Source organism: Podarcis bocagei (assembly GCF_964188305.1).
Source record: "Podarcis bocagei genome assembly, chromosome: 2".
NCBI lineage: Eukaryota > Metazoa > Chordata > Lepidosauria > Squamata > Lacertidae > Podarcis > Podarcis bocagei.
Genome location: NC_138126.1, coordinates 58,784,122 through 58,803,408, shown reverse-complemented (window position 1 = coordinate 58,803,408; position 19,287 = coordinate 58,784,122). Strand labels below are relative to the sequence as shown.

Genomic DNA, 19,287 nt, shown 5'->3' with positions numbered 1-19,287 from the left:
TCCTCCAGTCTCAATGCTGTATTATCTTCTTCTTGTGTTGCTAAGGTGCTCAGTGGCTTACTGAGTGTGAAAGGAGTGGGATGAGCAAGGAAAAGATTTGGAGTAGCTTGAAAGACAGCTATGCTTCAGAATTTGACAGATGCTCCTGAAGCTACATGCCCATTACTATTAAAAACATTTTGTGTTGAATATCTGAGAAGCATAACTGACTTGTCACCAATGGGGAAAAAAGTTCAGTATTATAAACTGATTTTATTGATTAAAGGCTTATAAGCAAATGTGCAACTCTTGTTCTTCACATCCCCTAAGAAACTCAGTGTGGCGTGTTTTAATTAGGACATTTCAAGTACAGACAACTCTCTGTACGAGGGTTGCGTTCTGGGCATTCATGCATGTCAGTGGAGTGCACATAAGCCTGTCCCATCCCATTCTTCCCCTGTTTCACCCTCTTCTGGAACCAAAATGACCTGCATGTTGGTGGTCGTGTGTCAATTTGATGCATGCAAAATGGTCACCACCCGTATTCAAAACTTATGGCATCTCCAGGGGGATGGTTGATTTTTGGGAACCAGAAACCTGGAGAATACCTTAGAAAAATACCACTTTTTGTATTAACCTATACATATCCAGGCTTACCATATGTGCACAGTAATGCTATGGATATGATTTGGTTAGCTTACCCTATCTATATTAATTGGCCATACTGTTTACTTCTGGTGACAATTTCATGATTTATTGACCTCCCAGGAAGACCATGGGTGGGTTGAAATGCGTCTGGTCTTCAGCATCCATTTTCTAATTGTTGGTCACGTGGGCTTGATGTTTAGGCAGTACCTTGCGTTGTTCTGTTCACAATGAAGACATTTTAGAAATATCATTTTAATGCTGTATGTATGGTTATATATGTGACAAGATTAAAGCTTAATTCTATTTTTTATATATTTTAGTAGCAATACTCTTTCTTTTTTTTTTTTGCTCATACTCAACTTTATGCCTTAGAATTACATGTTGTCAACATGTATTCATTTGAGAAAAGTATACATTCTTTAAAAGGTTTCTTTATTTATGAAACACTTCCTAGGAAGCATCTTTGCAAAAATCTTAAAACTTATGTAACACCATTGCATATATAAAAGCAATTTGAACAGTTACATATATAGCAACAGTTTTAAAAAATACACACACATGGAAACAATTTCAAGTTCCAATACAGATAACCGACTGGTATCTATAAGCGTTCACTGCAGTTGTTGTACAGAATGCTGAAAGCGTGTGGGGTGGGGGCGGGGGGGGGAAGAGAGAATAGAAATATGAGGGATGCATTCAATGAGGGGGATATTTTTAGTGCTGAGAAATAAAATTGTTTGGGGCAAATGCAAAATAATGGAAATTATGCTCTGAGGGTATTGCTACAGATTCATACCAAAATGAAAATGAACATTTTGAAATCAATATCGAAGTGGTTATTATGGCCAAGAAAAGGATTATATTTAGTCCTCTGTGTGTGTACACATATAATGTGAGTAGGACCAATTGAAATCTGCCTAGGCTCTGGTTCTCATTCCAGAATTAAGGTATGGCCACAGAGGGTAGATAAGCCTGAAGCTCGCTCCGGTGCAATGCTGTGCCCGGTCTTTGTGAATTGCCAGCCCTGTATGTCAGACTGTTCCTTTGTCGTGGGGAGAACAGTTGTAGAGGAGTATATCTGGAAGTCAGCACCTCGGCCATCTCTGTTTCCACATTATGAGAAGCTGAAGCACATTTGGTGGAACAACCATATTTAGTAATGATTTAAGGATGAACTCTTCAGTGGATCAGTAGATTAATCAACCAATGCTTGGGCTGATTCATCAGTTCAGACAAATGTAAATCTGGGGATGGGGAGGAGATTGAAAAGAAGCATACTTTGTTTAAACTGTTTTGGCTCTAACATCAAACTGTGATAGGAAACTGAAAAAGAAAATGCTGTATGTTAACATAGACTTTATTCCACCATTTTCAAAAAGGCACATGTGCTTTTGGTGATACAGAAATTTGTTTAATTTATTAAATGCATGATTAATAAAGTAGAAAAAGTCTTGAATCAGCAATCCTACAGGAGTAGGATAACTGGACTTTTTAAAATAAAAAGTGATGTTCTAGAAAGTATAATTCTTTGAAAGTGAATACAACTCAAGACATGGTGCTGCTGACGTAAATTGACATAATAGTTACAGCAAATGTGTACTACAGCATTCCAGTATTTTAAACATAGGTTATTAGAGTTCACATTGTATTTCACCCCATGTTTATAACTGCATGTAAGCACCACACATCATTGCTTGGAAGAAGCAGCTTCAAGTCATCTGAACCATCCTTTTCTACTTGTCTTGATTTGCTTGTTTTCCCAAAATCTATTTTTCTTCAACCTTTTGGAGAGTTCAGATTTCTTTCATCTCAAATACTAGATAGAGGAAGAAAACAAAAGCCCTAATTTTAGACCCTGAACCTTCCTTTATTGAAGTGGAAGCAAGTTAACAGCTTAACTCCATGTGTGTCTATTTTGCAGGAAGCCCTACTTGGAGTGGAGCATATTCTGAAATAAGGGCCAAACATACACTAAATGCATAACTTAGTACAACTGACCTCATGCCGTGGCGTCACTGTGTACCCTTTTTCCACCTGCACTACACATTTTAATTGATGAGGGGGAGAGAAATGCAGGCAGGAGGTTACTTGTGTTTGGCATGGTGGTGGAGGGGAAACTAGACACATGGCCACCATTTTCAGAGGGTGCCACAACTTCTAGTTCAATGCCTATCCCTAAGTATGCATACCATAAGCCTACTGGATTGGGCTAATGGCTCCATCTAGTCCAGCATTCCTATTGTCACAGTGGCCAACTAAATGTCTGTGGGAAATCGTCAAGCAAGACCTGAGCACACAAGCATTCTCCCTTCCCGCAGTTTCCAGCAGTTAGTATTCAGAGTTAGTAATTCTGGGCAGGATTTTCTGAAAACACCAGTGCCATCAAAACAGATTATTTTCAGTTTGTGTCTAATTGATCTTGATGAGAAGCAAGCTTTTTTTCCCTTGCTGGTTTTCTTATGTTATTTGGATCACAATACATATACTACTATGGGCATATACTTCTTGTTTCCTAAAGAAACACTGACATAGATAATCATAAACATAAAAAATACTTACCTGTTAATGCTTATAAAATTGTCCCACAGAAATCTAGTTCATCATATCTCTTAAGCTTATTATAAACTTAAACTTTAAACCTGTTTGGAAAATAAAGACTATAAGTAGCATTATTACAGCATGAGATAAAATAAGTATTGCAAATATTAATTATATCAGCATTTTAAAATTATATTTGATTTTTTAAAAACTTTAATTCCACCTAGAACCTCCACCATTTGGGATGAGGAACCTGTAGCCCTCCAGGAGTTGTTGGACTACAACTCCCACCATCCCTCCTAACTCCATTTGGTTGGCCACACCAGGAAGAAGATGCTGGACTAGTAGATGGTGACTGGGCTGTTCCTATGCTCTTACATCTTTAACATACATAGACTCGGGCTGTGATACATGTTTAACAGGGAGGAAGTCCCATTCAATTCAATGATACATACTTCTGAATAAATGCGTACAGGATTGTGGTGAAGCCATTGGTGAAACCACATTTTGCATTTGTTATAAAATTTAGAACAAGGTTGTTGTTTTTTGTTTTTTTTAATGATGTATTCAGTGGTAGGAATCACTGTATAGTTAGACAAGTCAGGGTAAAAAACTTAATTAGCTTCATATGCTACTGCTGCCTTAGTTGAGTTTGTATGCAATTTTTCATTGCAGCTAATCAGTCCAAGGATGCTTATACTTACATTTTAGCATCAATTATGGGAACCATTTTGTATAAAGAACAGTAAGACAACAAAGATATGGGGTGGCCTTTTGAACAGAAAGCATGACCAGAGTTTTGTTGGTTTTTTTAAACAAAAAAGGAAAGTGTGTGTTTGTTTGTAAAATAATTGCTATAAATCCATACAAATCCACGAAATGAGCAGAGTGAAAAATAATTCTGTAGTTCTACCACTTCAGAGGAATATTTAACCAAAAGCTGGGGTTTAAAGTATGCATTTTATTCTGTGACATACTTCTTTCAAGATATTTTTGAGGAGTTGATTATGTTTTTTTCTTATTTTGGAATTAAAATAGCTTTGGCCTTTCAACTCCTGAGTTAATAGAGATGTTTCCTGGCAGTGTGTAAACTGGAGTTCAAAATCTAATTAAAAAAAAAAAGAACTATAATAGCATGTGTACCTCCCCCACTCCAAAAGAGCAAAGCTTGTTTCAGAGACACCCTGAATCCAGATGTGTTTGGCAGTGATGAGATGGTAGAAAGGTAATAATGATGGCACTGTTAACATTGGCACTGTGTGTTCTTAATATTTATGGAAGTCTGTAGGTGGGCATAGTCACTGCAGGGAGTATAAATTTAATTTAAAAGGCAATAAAAGGCAGAGGCTGGAGAGAAGGCATATCAACCTTGTACCCTCCACAGAGCTGGAAGAGAAACTGCCTCCATCTAAGGTTATAGTTGGTCCCTTTTAGATTCAGCTGTTGATATTTACTTGAATTAAAAAAATATTTTCACACAGATAACAGTAGAATGCTGGAACACAGGCTGCGTAGCCATATCTTGCTTCTGCTATTCAGAATTAGTCTCTTATTATGCAGTGTGCTGGCAAGTACTGATTTCACACTATCATACTCTTTGGTAAGCTTTTGTTTTACTCGTAGTCAGTAGCATGAGCATAATCCAGCAGTGACTTCGGTAGGATGTGGGTTGCTAAGTAGTAAGTAATAGTTGATGTCCTCAACAATTTGAGGGCACCATATGGGCTACCGCTTCTCTACACAGTTACAGAATATAATGTCATGGACTTCGTTTCTCCATCGCTATTGTCACTTGAAATGGCAGCTGAATCCCTCTAGAGAACTGCAGCTGCATGGCTTGGTCAAGCTTCCTTTGTATAAGCACAAGTTAACATGGAAACGTGTTTACCAGTTCTGTAGCACATCATGTTCTGAACAATGATGAAAGGTGGCATGGTATGTCACTCTGTAGCTGTGGAAGTTTGCAGATTCAAAAACATATTGTTAAAGCGGTTGCTGTGACCTGAGAATACAGATAGCATGTTATGAAACATTGCCATGTTAACTCATATTTACCCAAAAGGAGCCATGCAGCTGTAATTCTCTTTCAGGATTCGACCAGTGGGAAACTTCACAATTTATTGATTACTATGGACACTTGTGACTGGGGAAGATATCTACTTAAAGGGTTTGTTTAAATAGGAAGCTCATCATCGGTAAGCACCCAAAAGATAACAGAGATGGCCTCTGTCTAATATTCAAAGCGAGAGAATTTCAAAGGGTACGGACTTCCTGATAAGATGGTAACTGCAGGAGGTCCTCACCTGCAGAGCACAGTGATTGATTGGGTATATGAGGGGTGATGTTTCAGATATTCTAGTCCCAAGCTGTATAGGGCTTTATCCACCAAAACCAGTGCCTTGAACCTAGCCAGGTAGATAACTAACAGCCAGTTGTAATCCAACAACTGGCAACCTAGCAGTTTGAAAGCACGTCAAAGTGCAAGTAGATAAATAGGTACCACTCCGGCAGGAAGGTAAACGGCGTTTCCGTGCGCTGCTCTGGTTTTCCAGAAGTGGCTTAATCATGCTGGCCACATGACCCGGACGCTGTACGCCAGCTCCCTCGGCCAGTAAAGCGAGATGAGCACCGCAACCCCAGAGTCGGCCACGACTGGACCTAATGGTCAGGGGTCCTTTTACCTTTACCTTTGTAATCCAACAACATCTGGATGGCCGTCTGTTGGCTACCCTTGCATTGTTGCATCAGTTTTGTGATGTGCTAAATTTCACATGGGTTTTGAGCTCGTGAGCCTGAGACCTGCAGCTACTTCTCATTTTTATTTAATTAACACTATTTGAATCAAATTGGCACAATTCGATTCTCAGTGGGATGTCGGGGGATGATCAGCATCCGGGTTGCTTTTTCTCCTTAAAGGCTATATGATTCTCTGGCTTCTGTGGCATTTCATTTTTAGCATGGAAAGTGCTGGCATTTTTCTGAAATATAAGTCTTCCATCAGTTGAGCATTCCAGCCTCCTGGCGTAACTGAAAGCTCTTTTACTGATGGCCCCTAATGCTTGAAAAACTGATGAGTCAGCCTTTCGGTGGCAGGAAATGCTTAGAAATGATGAAAGCAAATATGTTATGTTCTCTTTGCTTTCCAAGACTTGGAAGAATACATTTGCTGAATCACATCAGGAGTTGGCTAGCCCATTATCTTTTTCCTGATAAGCTCATGTCCATGTTTTGGGACTTTAGCTGAAATGGAGAACAGCATAAGGGTGCTAACGGTGCATTTCCATTTAATGCTGCTAGCTTTGGAAGCCTAAAGTTTAGGGATATCTTCTGCAAAAGTACTGTTTAGAGGGTGGGGTTGTATGTCTGAGACCCTCAAACTCATAACTGTATGTATATTTTACATAATAACAACTACAGTGAAAAGTGTGTATTCTCGTTAGGAATAGTAGGAATATAAGAAATGTAGCTTTTCTCTTTAGCCATTAAGGTTAGAATTGTTCAGGGTTTATTTTTTTAAAAAATGAAGGCTGAAGATATCTGAATTCTAATAAAAATCCACTGATCTCAAACATTGACTTTAGTGACGGCTTTCAATCAGATGTTTCTCAGTCAATATTTAAGCAAGCATCTGCTTCTCCTGTGCACGCATATCCTTCACATAACTAGATGTTCTCCAGTATCTTACCTGTTAAGGAAATGCTTGGTTATAGTATGATTTCTCTTATGCAGAACAAGGACTGTTCCACCTGTACAAAAGCTTTGATGCTTTCCTCCCACATGTTGTGCATGTCCTTCAGTACCCCTGTAATCCAATAGACGTGAGGAAGGAAGCTGATTGCCTTGCCACTAATGCTTGGAAAATTGGATCAATTGTGACTCCTGGAAGAAGCGGAAATGGCTTTTGTCTTTTCCCTCCTCCACATAGATGGGAAAACCTTGAATGGAATGGGGGAGGAAAACAGACATCTTAGCAAGGTCACAAAGATAGTAGGTTTAAAATTCTTAACAGGGTGGGTGGGTGCTCAGAGAAAATAGATAATGAGGATTCCTGAATCCTTGCTGCTGACTTTGCTGTTTTATGGGCAATTCTCAGCAGGCTGAGAAGTTGAGACATTTAACACATTTATATCCTCCCTTGAAATACCTTGGTACTACAGGCCATCACAATCTCTAAAATGATCCATAAGAGTGTCCCTTAAATATTTCCCAGAGGAATGGCTGTGTTAGAGATTCCCAGTGCCTTCCTGTGACCTTCCAAGGCCCAGATAGACAAGGAGACTCCTTCCTTACCAGCCCTTGGGATGCTCCCGGAGCCCTCACACCTCTTTCCCAGAGGCTGGCAAGGAAGGTGCCATGCTTCCTGGGCTTTGGGAAGGCCATGCGAGGGCTGTGGGATGCTGTCAGAACCCTCCCACACTACCTTCTTAAAGCCTGGTAAGTGAGAAAAGCCTGCTGGGTACATGGGTGGGGTGGGGGAATAAATAAATGGAGAGCAGAGAGTGGTGGGCTTCCCTGGCTCTCCATTTATTTATTGCCCCCCCCCCACTCCCACTCATGAAAGGTTGTGGTCTTGTAAGTAAAACTGTGGGCTTACTGTATTTAGAATGGTGGATAGACAGTTGATGAGTCTAATCTCAAAAGCAGAGGTAACCAATGTGTTGCTCTTCAGATGTTGCTGACCGTATCCAGTTGTCAGGGATTATGTGAGTTGTAATCTAGGGGCAGCTGACTTGTGGCCCTCCAGAGGTTAGCCATCCCTGTGGCAATTCAGCAACATCTAGAGGGGACCACATTGACTGCCCTTGAAGTAGAGTGATACAGGCCAGTTTCCTAATCCCTGTTTCCTGTAGAACATACAGTGGCACCTTGGTTTACAAACTTAATCTGTTCTAGAAGTCCGTTCTTAAACCAAAACTGTTCTTAAAATGAGGCACACTTTCCCTAATGAGGCCTCCCGCCGCCGGTGCCCTTCCACCGTTCGGATTCCATTCATAGACCAAGGTAAAGTTCTTAAACCAAGACACTATTTCCAGTTTTGCAGAGTTTGTAAACCAAATCGTTCTTAAACCTGACTGTTCTTAAACCGAGGTACCACTGTACTTTCATTCCTATAGTCCACAAAAGCTTGTGCCATAATAAATTAGTAATTCTTTGAGATGTCTTTAGTTTTAAGATTCTACAAGGCTCTTAAGGTGCTTTTGCAGCAAAGAGTAACATGGTCGTCACCCCACCTGGAATATACTGTGATATACTGGAATATAGGACCAATATTTATACATACAGACATAAATTTCTATACAGCTAAATCAAGAAAATAAATCTCCTCAAAACGCTATGCATAAAAAGCTCTATAAAATCAAAAGTGAAAATATAAAAAGGCAAAGATCAGAAGAACATAAAACTGGGTTGCGTGGCAAGATAAGCTTGTGGAAATGAAAATGTTTTCGGCTGGTGTATAAAAACTAAGCACGGAGGATGCTTGCCTATTATACAAAGGCCATAAATTCCATGATATATGCGCTGTTGTGCTAAACATCCGATTCTTTGTGGCCACTGGACAGATGTCATAAGAGGAAGTTAGCAATGCATCTCCATCAGATCTCCAAGAATGGATAGGAATGTATAGAGAAAGGCAGTCCTTTAAGTTGGCTGGTCCCAAGCTGTTCAGGGCTTTATAAACCAACAGCCCAGATTGTTCTCCCTTGGAGTCTATGCAGGATAAGATAAAAGGAGACATAACTCCTGTTCTTCAGCTGTAGAGTAATAATCATCTTTTCAAGATTGAAGATCTGACATGGTGCCATGATTTCTTGCACTGCAATACAGAATTGATTATTGGGAAGAAATCCCCCTTGGTTTGCATATTTCCAGATTAAAGCTTGTGTACAGTGATATTGTCAGGGAACTGACATCGGAGCCAGAGGCGGAGGCAAGGCTCCCGAGTGATGCTGGAGAAGGGCCCAGCAGGGAGAGAGGCAGCTCATCAGCGGAGGAAGGAAATCATAATATTATGTTTGCTGACTGGGAGCAGTTGTGGACCACCGGTATAAAATTTACGGCATGTCATGCCTTAAGAGAAAACATTATGAAAATGATTTACAGGTGGTACATGACCCCAGTCAAGCTAGCAAAAATATATCATTTGCCTGATAATAAGTGTTGGAAATGTAAAGAAACTGAAGGTACTTTCTATCACCTTTGGTGGACGTGCCTGAAGATTAAGGCTTTCTGGGAAATGATATATAATGAAATGAAAAAGGTGCTTAAATGTACTTTTCCCAAGAAACCAGAGGCCTTTCTCTTGGACATTGTCGGCCAGTTGGTGCCAAAGAAAGATAGAATTTTTTAATGTATGCTACTACAGCAGCAAGAATACTCATCGCAAAGCATTGGAAGACTCAAGATCTACCCACTCTGGAAGAATGGCAGACGAAGGTGATAGACTATATGGGACTGGCCGAAATGACTGGCAGAATCCGTGATCAGGGGAAAGAGACGGCGGAAGAAGATTGGAAAAAATTTAAAGTGTATCTTAAGAAATATTGCAAAATTAATGAGTGCTAAAATGTCGAGATTTGAGGGGGAAAAGGGGTTTACAGCTGAAAAAGATTAAGTAAAAGAAAAGAATAAGGGATAAATCTGATGAAATTAAGTGTTAGGATTTGCTGAAATAATTTTGGAAATTGGGATGCAGAAAGGGGAGGCTTGGGGAAGTCGACGAAGTAAGGTTTATGAAAAAAAGGATATGAAATTATACATGTTTGTTTGTTTGTTTCTTTGTTTGTTTGTATGTGTCTATAAAAAATTCTTGTAAAACCAATAAAAAATTTATATATATAAAAAAGGAAATCAGCGTAACACCAGGGATAAAGGGGGGCAGATGGGGGAATCAGCGAGGGGGCTCCAAGACTCCTTGCCGGAGACCAGCGGGGAGAGCACGGGTCCTCCACTACCCACTCCCTCCCTGCGCAGAAGACTTCCACGCAGGGAGAGTAGGAGGAGACTTGGCGTCAAACAGCTTTTATGCTGGAAAAGGTTTAAGAAACGCCCACTGACGGATTCTGCTAGCTACTGAGACAGCCACGAAGTGAAGGGCTGTCCAGACAGAAAAGGTTCAACCAGGCAACCTAGCCAGGAGTGGCGGCAACTTACGCACGAGCAACCCCTATTATTATTACAGATATTTAAGATTAAATCAGCAAGTAGGAGATATGACAGATCTTGAACAGCTTATTATGAGAACTATGAAACACATGATGACAGAAATATATCATCTGCTTAATAGGTATGATACAGAGCCAGAACAAATGAAAGGTTAAATGATAAAACGAGTTCAAAGTATTAGAGAAGACATACAATTAGATATCTGGGGAAAGTTTTTGCAAGAGCCACACAAGCTCTCCTTAAATATGAGAATAAGGGGAAAATTTTCCAAGATATATCACTCCGGACCAGATACAGAAGATTAATTAAAATTATTCAATCACACGCTGGAAATGCCAAAAAGGGAGAAGTGACCCCCCCTATATGTGATGGGAATAGGATGTGTCAAAAGTAACTGGAAGAAAATTTAAAATAAAATTAAAAGAATCTTGGGTTACATAATTCTCCATTCAGTATTTTTAAATTGAATTATGTGAAAAGCTGTTCTGCTGTTTTCTTTTTTGTGTACAATTTTGAAGTATAGTGGGCCCCAAAGGAATGAAGCCTTTAAGGAGAATGTTGTTCTTGATCATTGCTGTGCACCAACCCCCTTTCAGATGTGGGTCTGGACTCCTTTAGGGGAACTTCCTGGAACTGGGGATCAAAGGCTTCTACCTCCTCTGTTAATCTTTCAGGTTATCCGTAAGGCAACCCTCTATTTTGGCTTGCAGTACCTTTTGCTTAAGGGACGCGGGTGGCGCTGTGGGTTAAACCACAGCCTAGGACGTGCTGATCAGAAGGTCGGCGGTTGGAATCCCCGCGACGGGGTGAGCTCCCGTTGCTCAGTCCCTGCTCCTGCCAACCTAGCAGTTTGAAAGCATGTCAAAGTGCAAGTAGATAAATAGGTACCGCTCCAGCGGGAAGGTAAATGGCATTTCCGTGTGCTGCTCTGGTTTACCAGAAGCGGCTTAGTCATGCTGGCCACATGACCCGGAAGCTGTATGCCAGCTCCCTTAGCCAGTAAAGCGAGATGAGCGCCACAACCCCAGAGTCGGCCACGACTGGACCTAATGGTCAGGGGTCCCCTTTACCTCTACCTTATGCTTCTGTATTGTACCTCTTAGGAGGCTACATGTCTTGGATTGTTCATTTTTCTCTCCCGTCTGTTTGTCTACTCCAGACCTTGGCAGAAGGGAGAGCTCTACCTGCTCAGCCCCCCTGTTTTGTTGCTGTTACACTTAAGGAGGCTCAGGTATTTATGCCTTGTTCTAGGGAGACATAAGAACATAAGAATAGCATGCTGTATCATCAGGCCAATGGCATCCAGCACCCTGTTCTCACAGTGGCCATCCAGGCGCTTTTGGGAAACCAGGGAGCAGAACAGAGCATAAGAGCATTTCCCCCTCCCGTGGTTTCCATTAACTGGTATTCGGAAGCACTGCTGCCTCCAACTTTGGAGACAGAGCATAGCCATCATGGCTAGTAGCCATTGATAGGTTTCTTCTCCCTGAATTCGTCTACCTTCTTTTCCTTGTGTAATCACACAATCTGCTTCTGATACTCTGTACTACTTGCTTTGAAACAACTTTCTTAATGGCAGCTACTTCCGTTTTAATTTCTACTCTTCATTCTCAGAGAATGTGTTTTCATGGACTAGTTTCAATTTTCCTGCTTGTCGTTGCCACATTCTGGAGAAAAGAGGAAAAGCTTCTGAAATATTTTACTTGGGATTTCTAATCTCAGTAAATCTGAGCAGCTTTGAAGCATCATTATGCCACTTTCCTGTTTGGGATGCCAGCACTCTTTGTAAATGTTCACATTCCAAGTGGTCCATGCAGTGATTGTAGAAGAGAGGGTGTGTGTGTGTTTATATATTCCTGAACAGCGGAGGACTTCCGGGTTGGCGCCATCGCCGAATGGCGGATTCCCTCCGAGCTCCGGAGGGATTCTGCTCGACAGGGGTCGGGTTCTGCCGCGCCGGCGACGCAGGGACCCTCAAAAACCACGGGGGCGGATGCCTGTGGACCTGGTGACTCGGCGGGCACCGTTAGCGCCCTCCCGACCCGCGAAGGAGCCTTTTTAAAGGCTACGGAACGGGGGACGGGGAGCGGCGCGGTGCTGTGAGTCTACTGCTTCCCCTGCCGAGCGAAGCCGCATGCCATTCGTCGGAGAGCGCTGACTTCTTCCTTTGAAAATTTGGACTAAAAACCAAGAACAACAACCCGTGAGTAATTTGGAAACTGGATTAATTTTTTTTCCCTTTTTTGTGGATTCTGCACGAGCGGGGGAGGTGCAAAGAGGAAGTCCATCTCCCCCCCATTGTAAACATTTTAAAGCAAGGATTTGACAACTAAGGTCGAGAGAAGAGTCTTTTTTTTCCTTTTTGGATAAAAGTTATTAATTCCACGGATTTAAAAGTATAAGTTACTGTGCTGGAGGATAAGAGCTTATTTTCTGATCAAGTGCCACCCTTCCCGGGACCGGGAGTGATCCGCGACAGGAGCCTGCTGAGGAGATACAGAAGATTTTGACAGCTGTCAAATTAGCTGTCAAAGTCGGAAAAAATAGAAAGCTTTGGTTTAGCCGGTTATATTGTTACAAGTTGTTGAAAATAAAGAAGGACTGAAACAAATTAACTTGACTTTTGGACTGGAAGTGAAAGGAATACTAAATAACCAGAATCCCTCTAGAGGGGGTTCAGGGACATTACAAGAATGGAAATAGGTCGGAAAATACTGGCTGACTTGGATGAGGTTGTTTTTCTCATGGGAAAGCTGCGAAAGATGTACGAGCAAGGTCATGTTTTGTCTACAAGTGCTACAAATTTGAAGTCAACAGCAAATATATCTATTGAGTTGGAAAAGGACTTGACATACAAAACCCAGGCAGCTGGACAAGAAAAGAAACTAGAGACTGAGGAGGAGGAAGAGATATACGCTGAACAGGAGGAGCAGAAAGGAGGGGCTGAAATGTTACAGAAGGCAAATGAGAGCCGGAGGCCTGCCAAGATGGACATAAAAGAAAATAAGGATTGGAAGAGGAAAACTTGGTTTGAACTTAGAAATGAGGAATGGAAAGATCTTCTTTTGTGGGGATCTGAAGATCTAGGGACTATTAATTTGATCAAGGTGGAAGCTGGAGCTTTTGGGACATTTGGATCTAAGAAACAGGATTTGAGCTCCACCTTTAAACAAGGAGGCCTGGCTGGAAGGAACATGGATACTATAGAGAGAGTGCCCCTTCGAGACTGGGTGTTAAATACAAGGGACTTTCAAAGAAGCCGGCAGAAAGGGACTGAGAGAGATTTAAGAGCCTCGGACGTGAGGTTGCCAGGCTGATAATAGATGGACTAATGGACTATGGTTTGGGGATTGAAACCGGGGAAGGGAGGGTGGGGTTTGGAAATCCAAAGGGGGCTTGATCTTCTTTATTCTGTGTTTAATTCTGTGTTGCTATTAGTATAAGAATGGGGAATTCGTGGAAGGGAAATAGGGTCGACCTTAGAAAAAGTATTTTATAAATGATTGAGGTACATAAGTTAAAAGTTGAGATAAATTGAACTAAATATAATAATGAATTAAGGTTAAAAATTTAATATAAATAAATATAATAAGAAATTAAGGTTAAGAAATTAGAGATAAGAACTTGTTGGATAAATATTTGGACTTGGAATACAAGAAGGGGAGGTGAGGGGAAGTCGCGGAAAAAAGTTATTGAAAATGGGATTGTAAAGGATGAATTTTTTTCTTATTTTTTTCTTTTTCTTTTTGTTTTCTGTATTATTCGAAACTCTAATAAATATTACTTTTATATATATATATATATATATATATATATATATATATATATATATATATATATATATTCCTGAACAGCGGAAGAGATCAATGCAGTGTGTTGCAGATCTATATTTTCTCTACTCTCTTTAGGATGCTGTTTAACTGGTCATAATCTAACACAAGTTGTTCACTACTAAGTCACATTAATGTCAATGGGACCTAGAAACCCTTAGTTTTATAGTCTAATTAATGAAGGAAAACCACAAAGTCCAAAGAAAGCCTCCTTGTCCTAAATGATTCCTGCTATTTGCTCTCAGGTGCTATCAGTTACAGTAAACGCTAAATGTCATTTGCAGTTAGTAGAACTCAGATCATTTCTCAGCTTCTTTCTGTTAGCTAAAAATGTGAGGGAAGCCAGCCAAGGACATGTCAGAGGTGATAGAATAGTTCATTTTGAAATCTCGACAGTATTTGGTCCATCAAGAGCTATGGGATATGAATAAGAAGTTATTGTAGTACATTGTAGTTTGGCCCAGTCTTGGTATTTTTAGCAGCTGAGAGAGGCACCAATTTTAGTAGTAATACCAGCAATTTTATGTTTTGAACTGTCTACTCCAAATGGCATGTGGCCATGGGGAAGAAAGACTGTCAGATAATACCACCTAGGAAACAGATGACAGACTACCTATAGCAGGTGCAGTATTACAGGGCATATGGACATCTTCAAGGGTGTGCTCCAACCTGCGTGGAAATTGCAGCTGATTTCAGTTTGGTCTTTAATTGAGTTGGTGCTAATTTTGCATGTTATCTGCATGTCTGCATTTCCTCAGCCTTTAAGGTGAACTTTTGGTGTGTTAACCTTTCTCTTTCCCCAGTAATGGTGAATTTAAAAAAAACTCTCCTGTTTCAGCCTGATTTTGACAGTGGCTCATTACTGACAAAAAAATAATAATAATGTGTGATCCATTTGCAATATGTTCTCTTGATACTGATAGTTCTGTCCTAACATGTTAAAATACTGATGGAAACAGAGGAGCAGGCTGAACTAGGCCGATGAAATAAAGTGTGTGACGTGCCTAGAATAGAATACTCCAAAATAATACATAGTAATAATGCATAATATCCACCATCATTGCCTTTCATATGCGTAGGCAGAGCCTATCATGTCCTTATGCTCTCCCTTGCCTAGTTCATGGCTTTTGTTTTCATCTTGTTTGTTTATTGCTTGATTGTGCATTTCCGGTGTTGTGTGAGCGTCTCATAAAGCATCTCTTGTGAAAGCATTCCTTTCATTTTAATAAGTCTGTTCAGAAGCATGGTAAACAAATCCTGCCCACACACTTAGACCAGAAACCTAGTGAAGCTCTGATACAGGAGAGGGTAGATCATATGCACAAGAATTGGAAAAAGCAGACCAACCCCAACCCCATTCTGAAGTTACAGAAGATGCAGTAGCAGGAATATATTGCCAGTAGTTTTCTCATTAATATCTGGCCTCATACCCAAATAGTTGAGAAGGAAATAGATTTTGCAGCTAGCCCCAAAGGCATGCAAAATATTATTTACAAAAATGTAGCATAACTCCTCTGTTACGAAAGCTGAAGAATTTCGACTCATTCTGTCTCCCTAGAATCTCCCTTATGAATCTAAGATGGGGTCCAAGAACGTTTACATCTTGCCTAGAGATTAGGGGGAAATAAATGGGTTTTGAAAATGGTGCTTTATATACATCTAATATGTTTTGTACAGCTTTCTTAACTACTGTGTCAGCACAGTGCCCGTGTATTTTTCTAACCTACTGAATTCTTCTCACTGATGGCTTTTCCTTACTCCTGTGTTTTCCCTTTGCAGTTTGTTGGAAACTCCCCTGCTGAACTTGTATTTCTACTTTAGTCAGTATTGTCTTACCCATCTCCAGCCTCTGAAATGGCTCTCTGTCGTTAGCACATAAGAGCCCTGCTAGATTAGACTGAAAAACCTAATTGGTTTGCCATGTTGCTTCTCCTAGTATGATCTGGGAGGAAGCCAGCAAACAGCACTTAAGAGCAATAGTCATCCCCTGCTGCTCCCCCCCCCCCAGCAACTGGTATTCAGAAACATCCCCCAACTAGGTGCCCTCCAGATGTTTTAGACTACAACTCCCATCATCCCTGAGCATTGACCATACTAGATGGAAATAGGGGAAATTGTAGTCCAAACTATTTGGAGGGCACTAGGTAGCAGAAGGCTGAGGTAGCACGTAGCCATCTTGACTAGTAGCTATTGTTTGTCTTTTTCTCCATGAATTTGTCCTTTTGAAGCTGTCTTGAGTTGTTGACCATTGCTGCATTTTATGGATATGAATTCCATAATTTTAACCATGCAATGTGTGAAGAAGTACCGTATTTTTTGCCCCATAAGACGCACCGGCCCATAAGACGCACCTAGTTTTTTGGGGGGGAAATAAAGGAAAAAAATTTTTATTCCCCCCCCCCCCAGGTGCGCTGCGCTAATCCCGAAGCTTGGGACGTGCGGAGCTCAGCGCGCCCCAAGCTTCTGGGTGCCGGCAAGGTCTCCGCTAGCCGTGGGAGAGCCGCGCGGCTCTCCCAGGGCTAGCGGACCGCTGCGCTAATCCCGAAGCTTGGGGCGTGCGGAGCTCAGCGCGCCCCAAGCTTCTGGGTGCAGGCAAGGTCTCCGCTAGCCGTGGGAGAGCCGCGCGGCTCTCCCAGGGCTAGCGGACCGCTGCGCTAATCCCGAAGCTTGGGGCGTGCGGAGCTCAGCGCGCCCCAAGCTTCTGGGTGCAGGCAAGGTCTCTGCTAGCCGTGGGAGAGCCGCGCGGCTCTCCCAGGGCTAGCGGACCGCTGCGCTAATCCCGAAGCTTGGGGCGTGCGGAGCTCAGCGCGCCCCAAGCTTCTGGGTGCAGGCAAGCTCTCCGCTAGCCCTGGGAGAGCTGGGTCTCCCACAGCTAGCGGATAGCTTCCTGAAGCCTGGAGAGCGAGAGGAGTCCGTGCGTACCGACCCCCCTCGCTCTCCAGGCTTCAGCAAAAGCCTGCATTCGCCCCATAAGACGCACACACATTTCCCCTTCATTTTTGGAGGGGGGAAAGTGCGTCTTATAGGGTGAAAAATACGGTACTTGATTTCGTCTGTTCCGAAGCTCCCACCATTCAGATTCACTGGGTAACCCCAGGTTCTCATATTATGAGAGAGGGAGAAAAACGTACATGTTCTTCACACCATGTGTCATTTTATGACACTGGATCACGCCCCTGCTTACTTGCATCTTTCCTAAATTAAAAAAGGTAAAGGTAAAGGACCCCTGACAGTTAAGTCCAGTCGCGAACGACTCTGGGGTTGCAGTGCTCATCTTGTTTTACTGGCCGAGGGAGCTGACATTTGTCCGCAGACAGTTTTTCTGGGTCATGTGGCCAACATGACTAAGCCGCTTCTGGCAAAACCAGAGCAGCGCACGGAAATGCCATTTACCGTCCCCACCGGAGCTGTACCTATTTATCTACTTGCACTTTGATGTGCTTTTGAACTGCTGGGTTAGCAGGAGCTGGGACCGAACAATAGGAGGTCACCCTGTCGCGGGGATTCGAACCGCCAACCTTCCGATTGGGAAGCCCAAGGCTCAGTGGTTTACACCACAGTGCCACCCGTGTCCCCTTCCTAAATTAAGAAGCCCCCAAACACTGTGACCTTTCCTCACAGCAGAGTTGTTCCAGCTTCCTGATAATTTTGGTTTCCCTTTCCTGCACCCTTTCCAGTTCCATAATTTCCTTCATAAGATGTAGTGACTCAGTGATGAACAGTATTCCAAGTGTGATAGCACCGTAGAGCTTTGTATAAAAGCATGACGATATTGGCAGTTTTATTTTCAGACCCTGTCCTAATGTTTTCCAGCATGGGATTCTCTATTTTCACAGCTGCCGCCCATTGGGTTGATGTGTCCATTTCCAGGCTGCTCCTTCAGCTTGGAAGTAGATTAGTCTCCCTGCTGCCCCCTCCCCCCCCCCCGGCCATTTATTACATAACTTCCTATTTTCCTTTCAAGGACCCCATCTCACTTTCATGGGAGGGGGGTGCTTTGTGGTGGCTCCTGTGCCACTAAGCTCATGTCAGAAACTCTGGGCCACAACAGAGGGACCTTCTCCATTGAGCGGAGCCCTCTGTTACTTGATCAGGAATCGCAAATCTTGGTTCAACTCAGTGGTCAGCCCTTCTCCTTCCTACAAAGCCCTCTGTGTGTGCCACAAGAACTGAGACCGAAGAATGAGTTTTCCATTCTTTAATGCTGAATTTAGTTCACTGCTGCACAGTGGGAAGCAGCCCCAAAATCAAACCTCAGCTGCAAGGGAATCCAGGCTGCACCTGCTTATTCCCTCGTCTTTCAAGACCTCCTGGTCTCTCAGGAACATGGGAGGGCATCCCTCACCAGCTTATTTGCTCTCCACATGCCAAAGCCTTTTGCAATCATCATCAGATATCACTGGAGCCTGCAGCTTTGCTTGTTGTTGCAAGCATGATGCTTTCTGCCCTGGTGCTCAGTAACAACTGTGCTGAACCTTCCCTCCTTCCCACTAGAGGGCTCCATAGCGGGTTTCCCCCACCCACCCGCACACATACCAGTCAGCCAGATGGTTGGTTCCCTCTCCATACTCTCATCATACTGGGCTTCCTCCCGCCGAAGCTCAATGCAGTACAACCCACATCCCTTCCCCTGACATTTTTTCTCAAGCCCTTTGGCACATGCAGAGCGCAATCTCTTATGCTGAGCTCTGCAGCCTGCAGAAATCCAACACTTAGTACAGTGTAAGAGACTTCTCCTGAGTTGGGGGAAGGTGTCTGTGAGCTCCTTACCAGAGTCTCAGGGCATCTGTCTCTGGCAAGAATATTTATAGAGGCCTGATTTTCAGTCTTTCATGTCACAGTGACAATTAAGGTTCTCATACTGGCAACTGAAGGCAGGAACTGCTCGGTCAGTTTTATATGTCCCTACCAGTCAGAGTATGTAAGTTGCTTTACCTTGATGCTTGCATTTATGTAAGTAGGGTGCTGGTCTGGTTGCAATTTATTATTGTATTCTCATTTATCAAAGTTTGAATCAATCATTCTGTTAACAGTTTCAGCAGTTAAAATGGGGTTGCATCCAATATTGGATCTACTCAGAGTAAACTCATTGAAAATTGGCACAACTAAGTGGCTTACTGGCATTACA

General features: G+C 42.3%; 2 protein-coding genes across 2 annotated transcripts in view; one reads left to right on the top strand and one right to left on the bottom strand.

The window, feature by feature from the left end:
- The window catches only part of MAPKAPK3 (MAPK activated protein kinase 3), a 79,447-nt gene that overhangs the window by 26,485 nt on the left and 33,675 nt on the right, over positions 1–19,287 (top strand). The gene's annotated exons all lie outside the window — the stretch shown is intronic.
- Positions 993–19,287, bottom strand: part of LOC308577826 (uncharacterized protein) — a gene marked incomplete at its 5' end in the record, with an annotated part of 115,196 nt that continues 96,901 nt past the window's right edge. The window contains 2 exons of the mRNA XM_081178215.1: positions 993–2,443; positions 6,851–7,100. Of these exons, the coding sequence (XP_081034341.1) occupies positions 7,032–7,100 (69 nt within the window). The 3' untranslated portion in view covers positions 993–2,443; positions 6,851–7,031. The remainder of the gene's footprint in view (positions 2,444–6,850; positions 7,101–19,287) is intronic.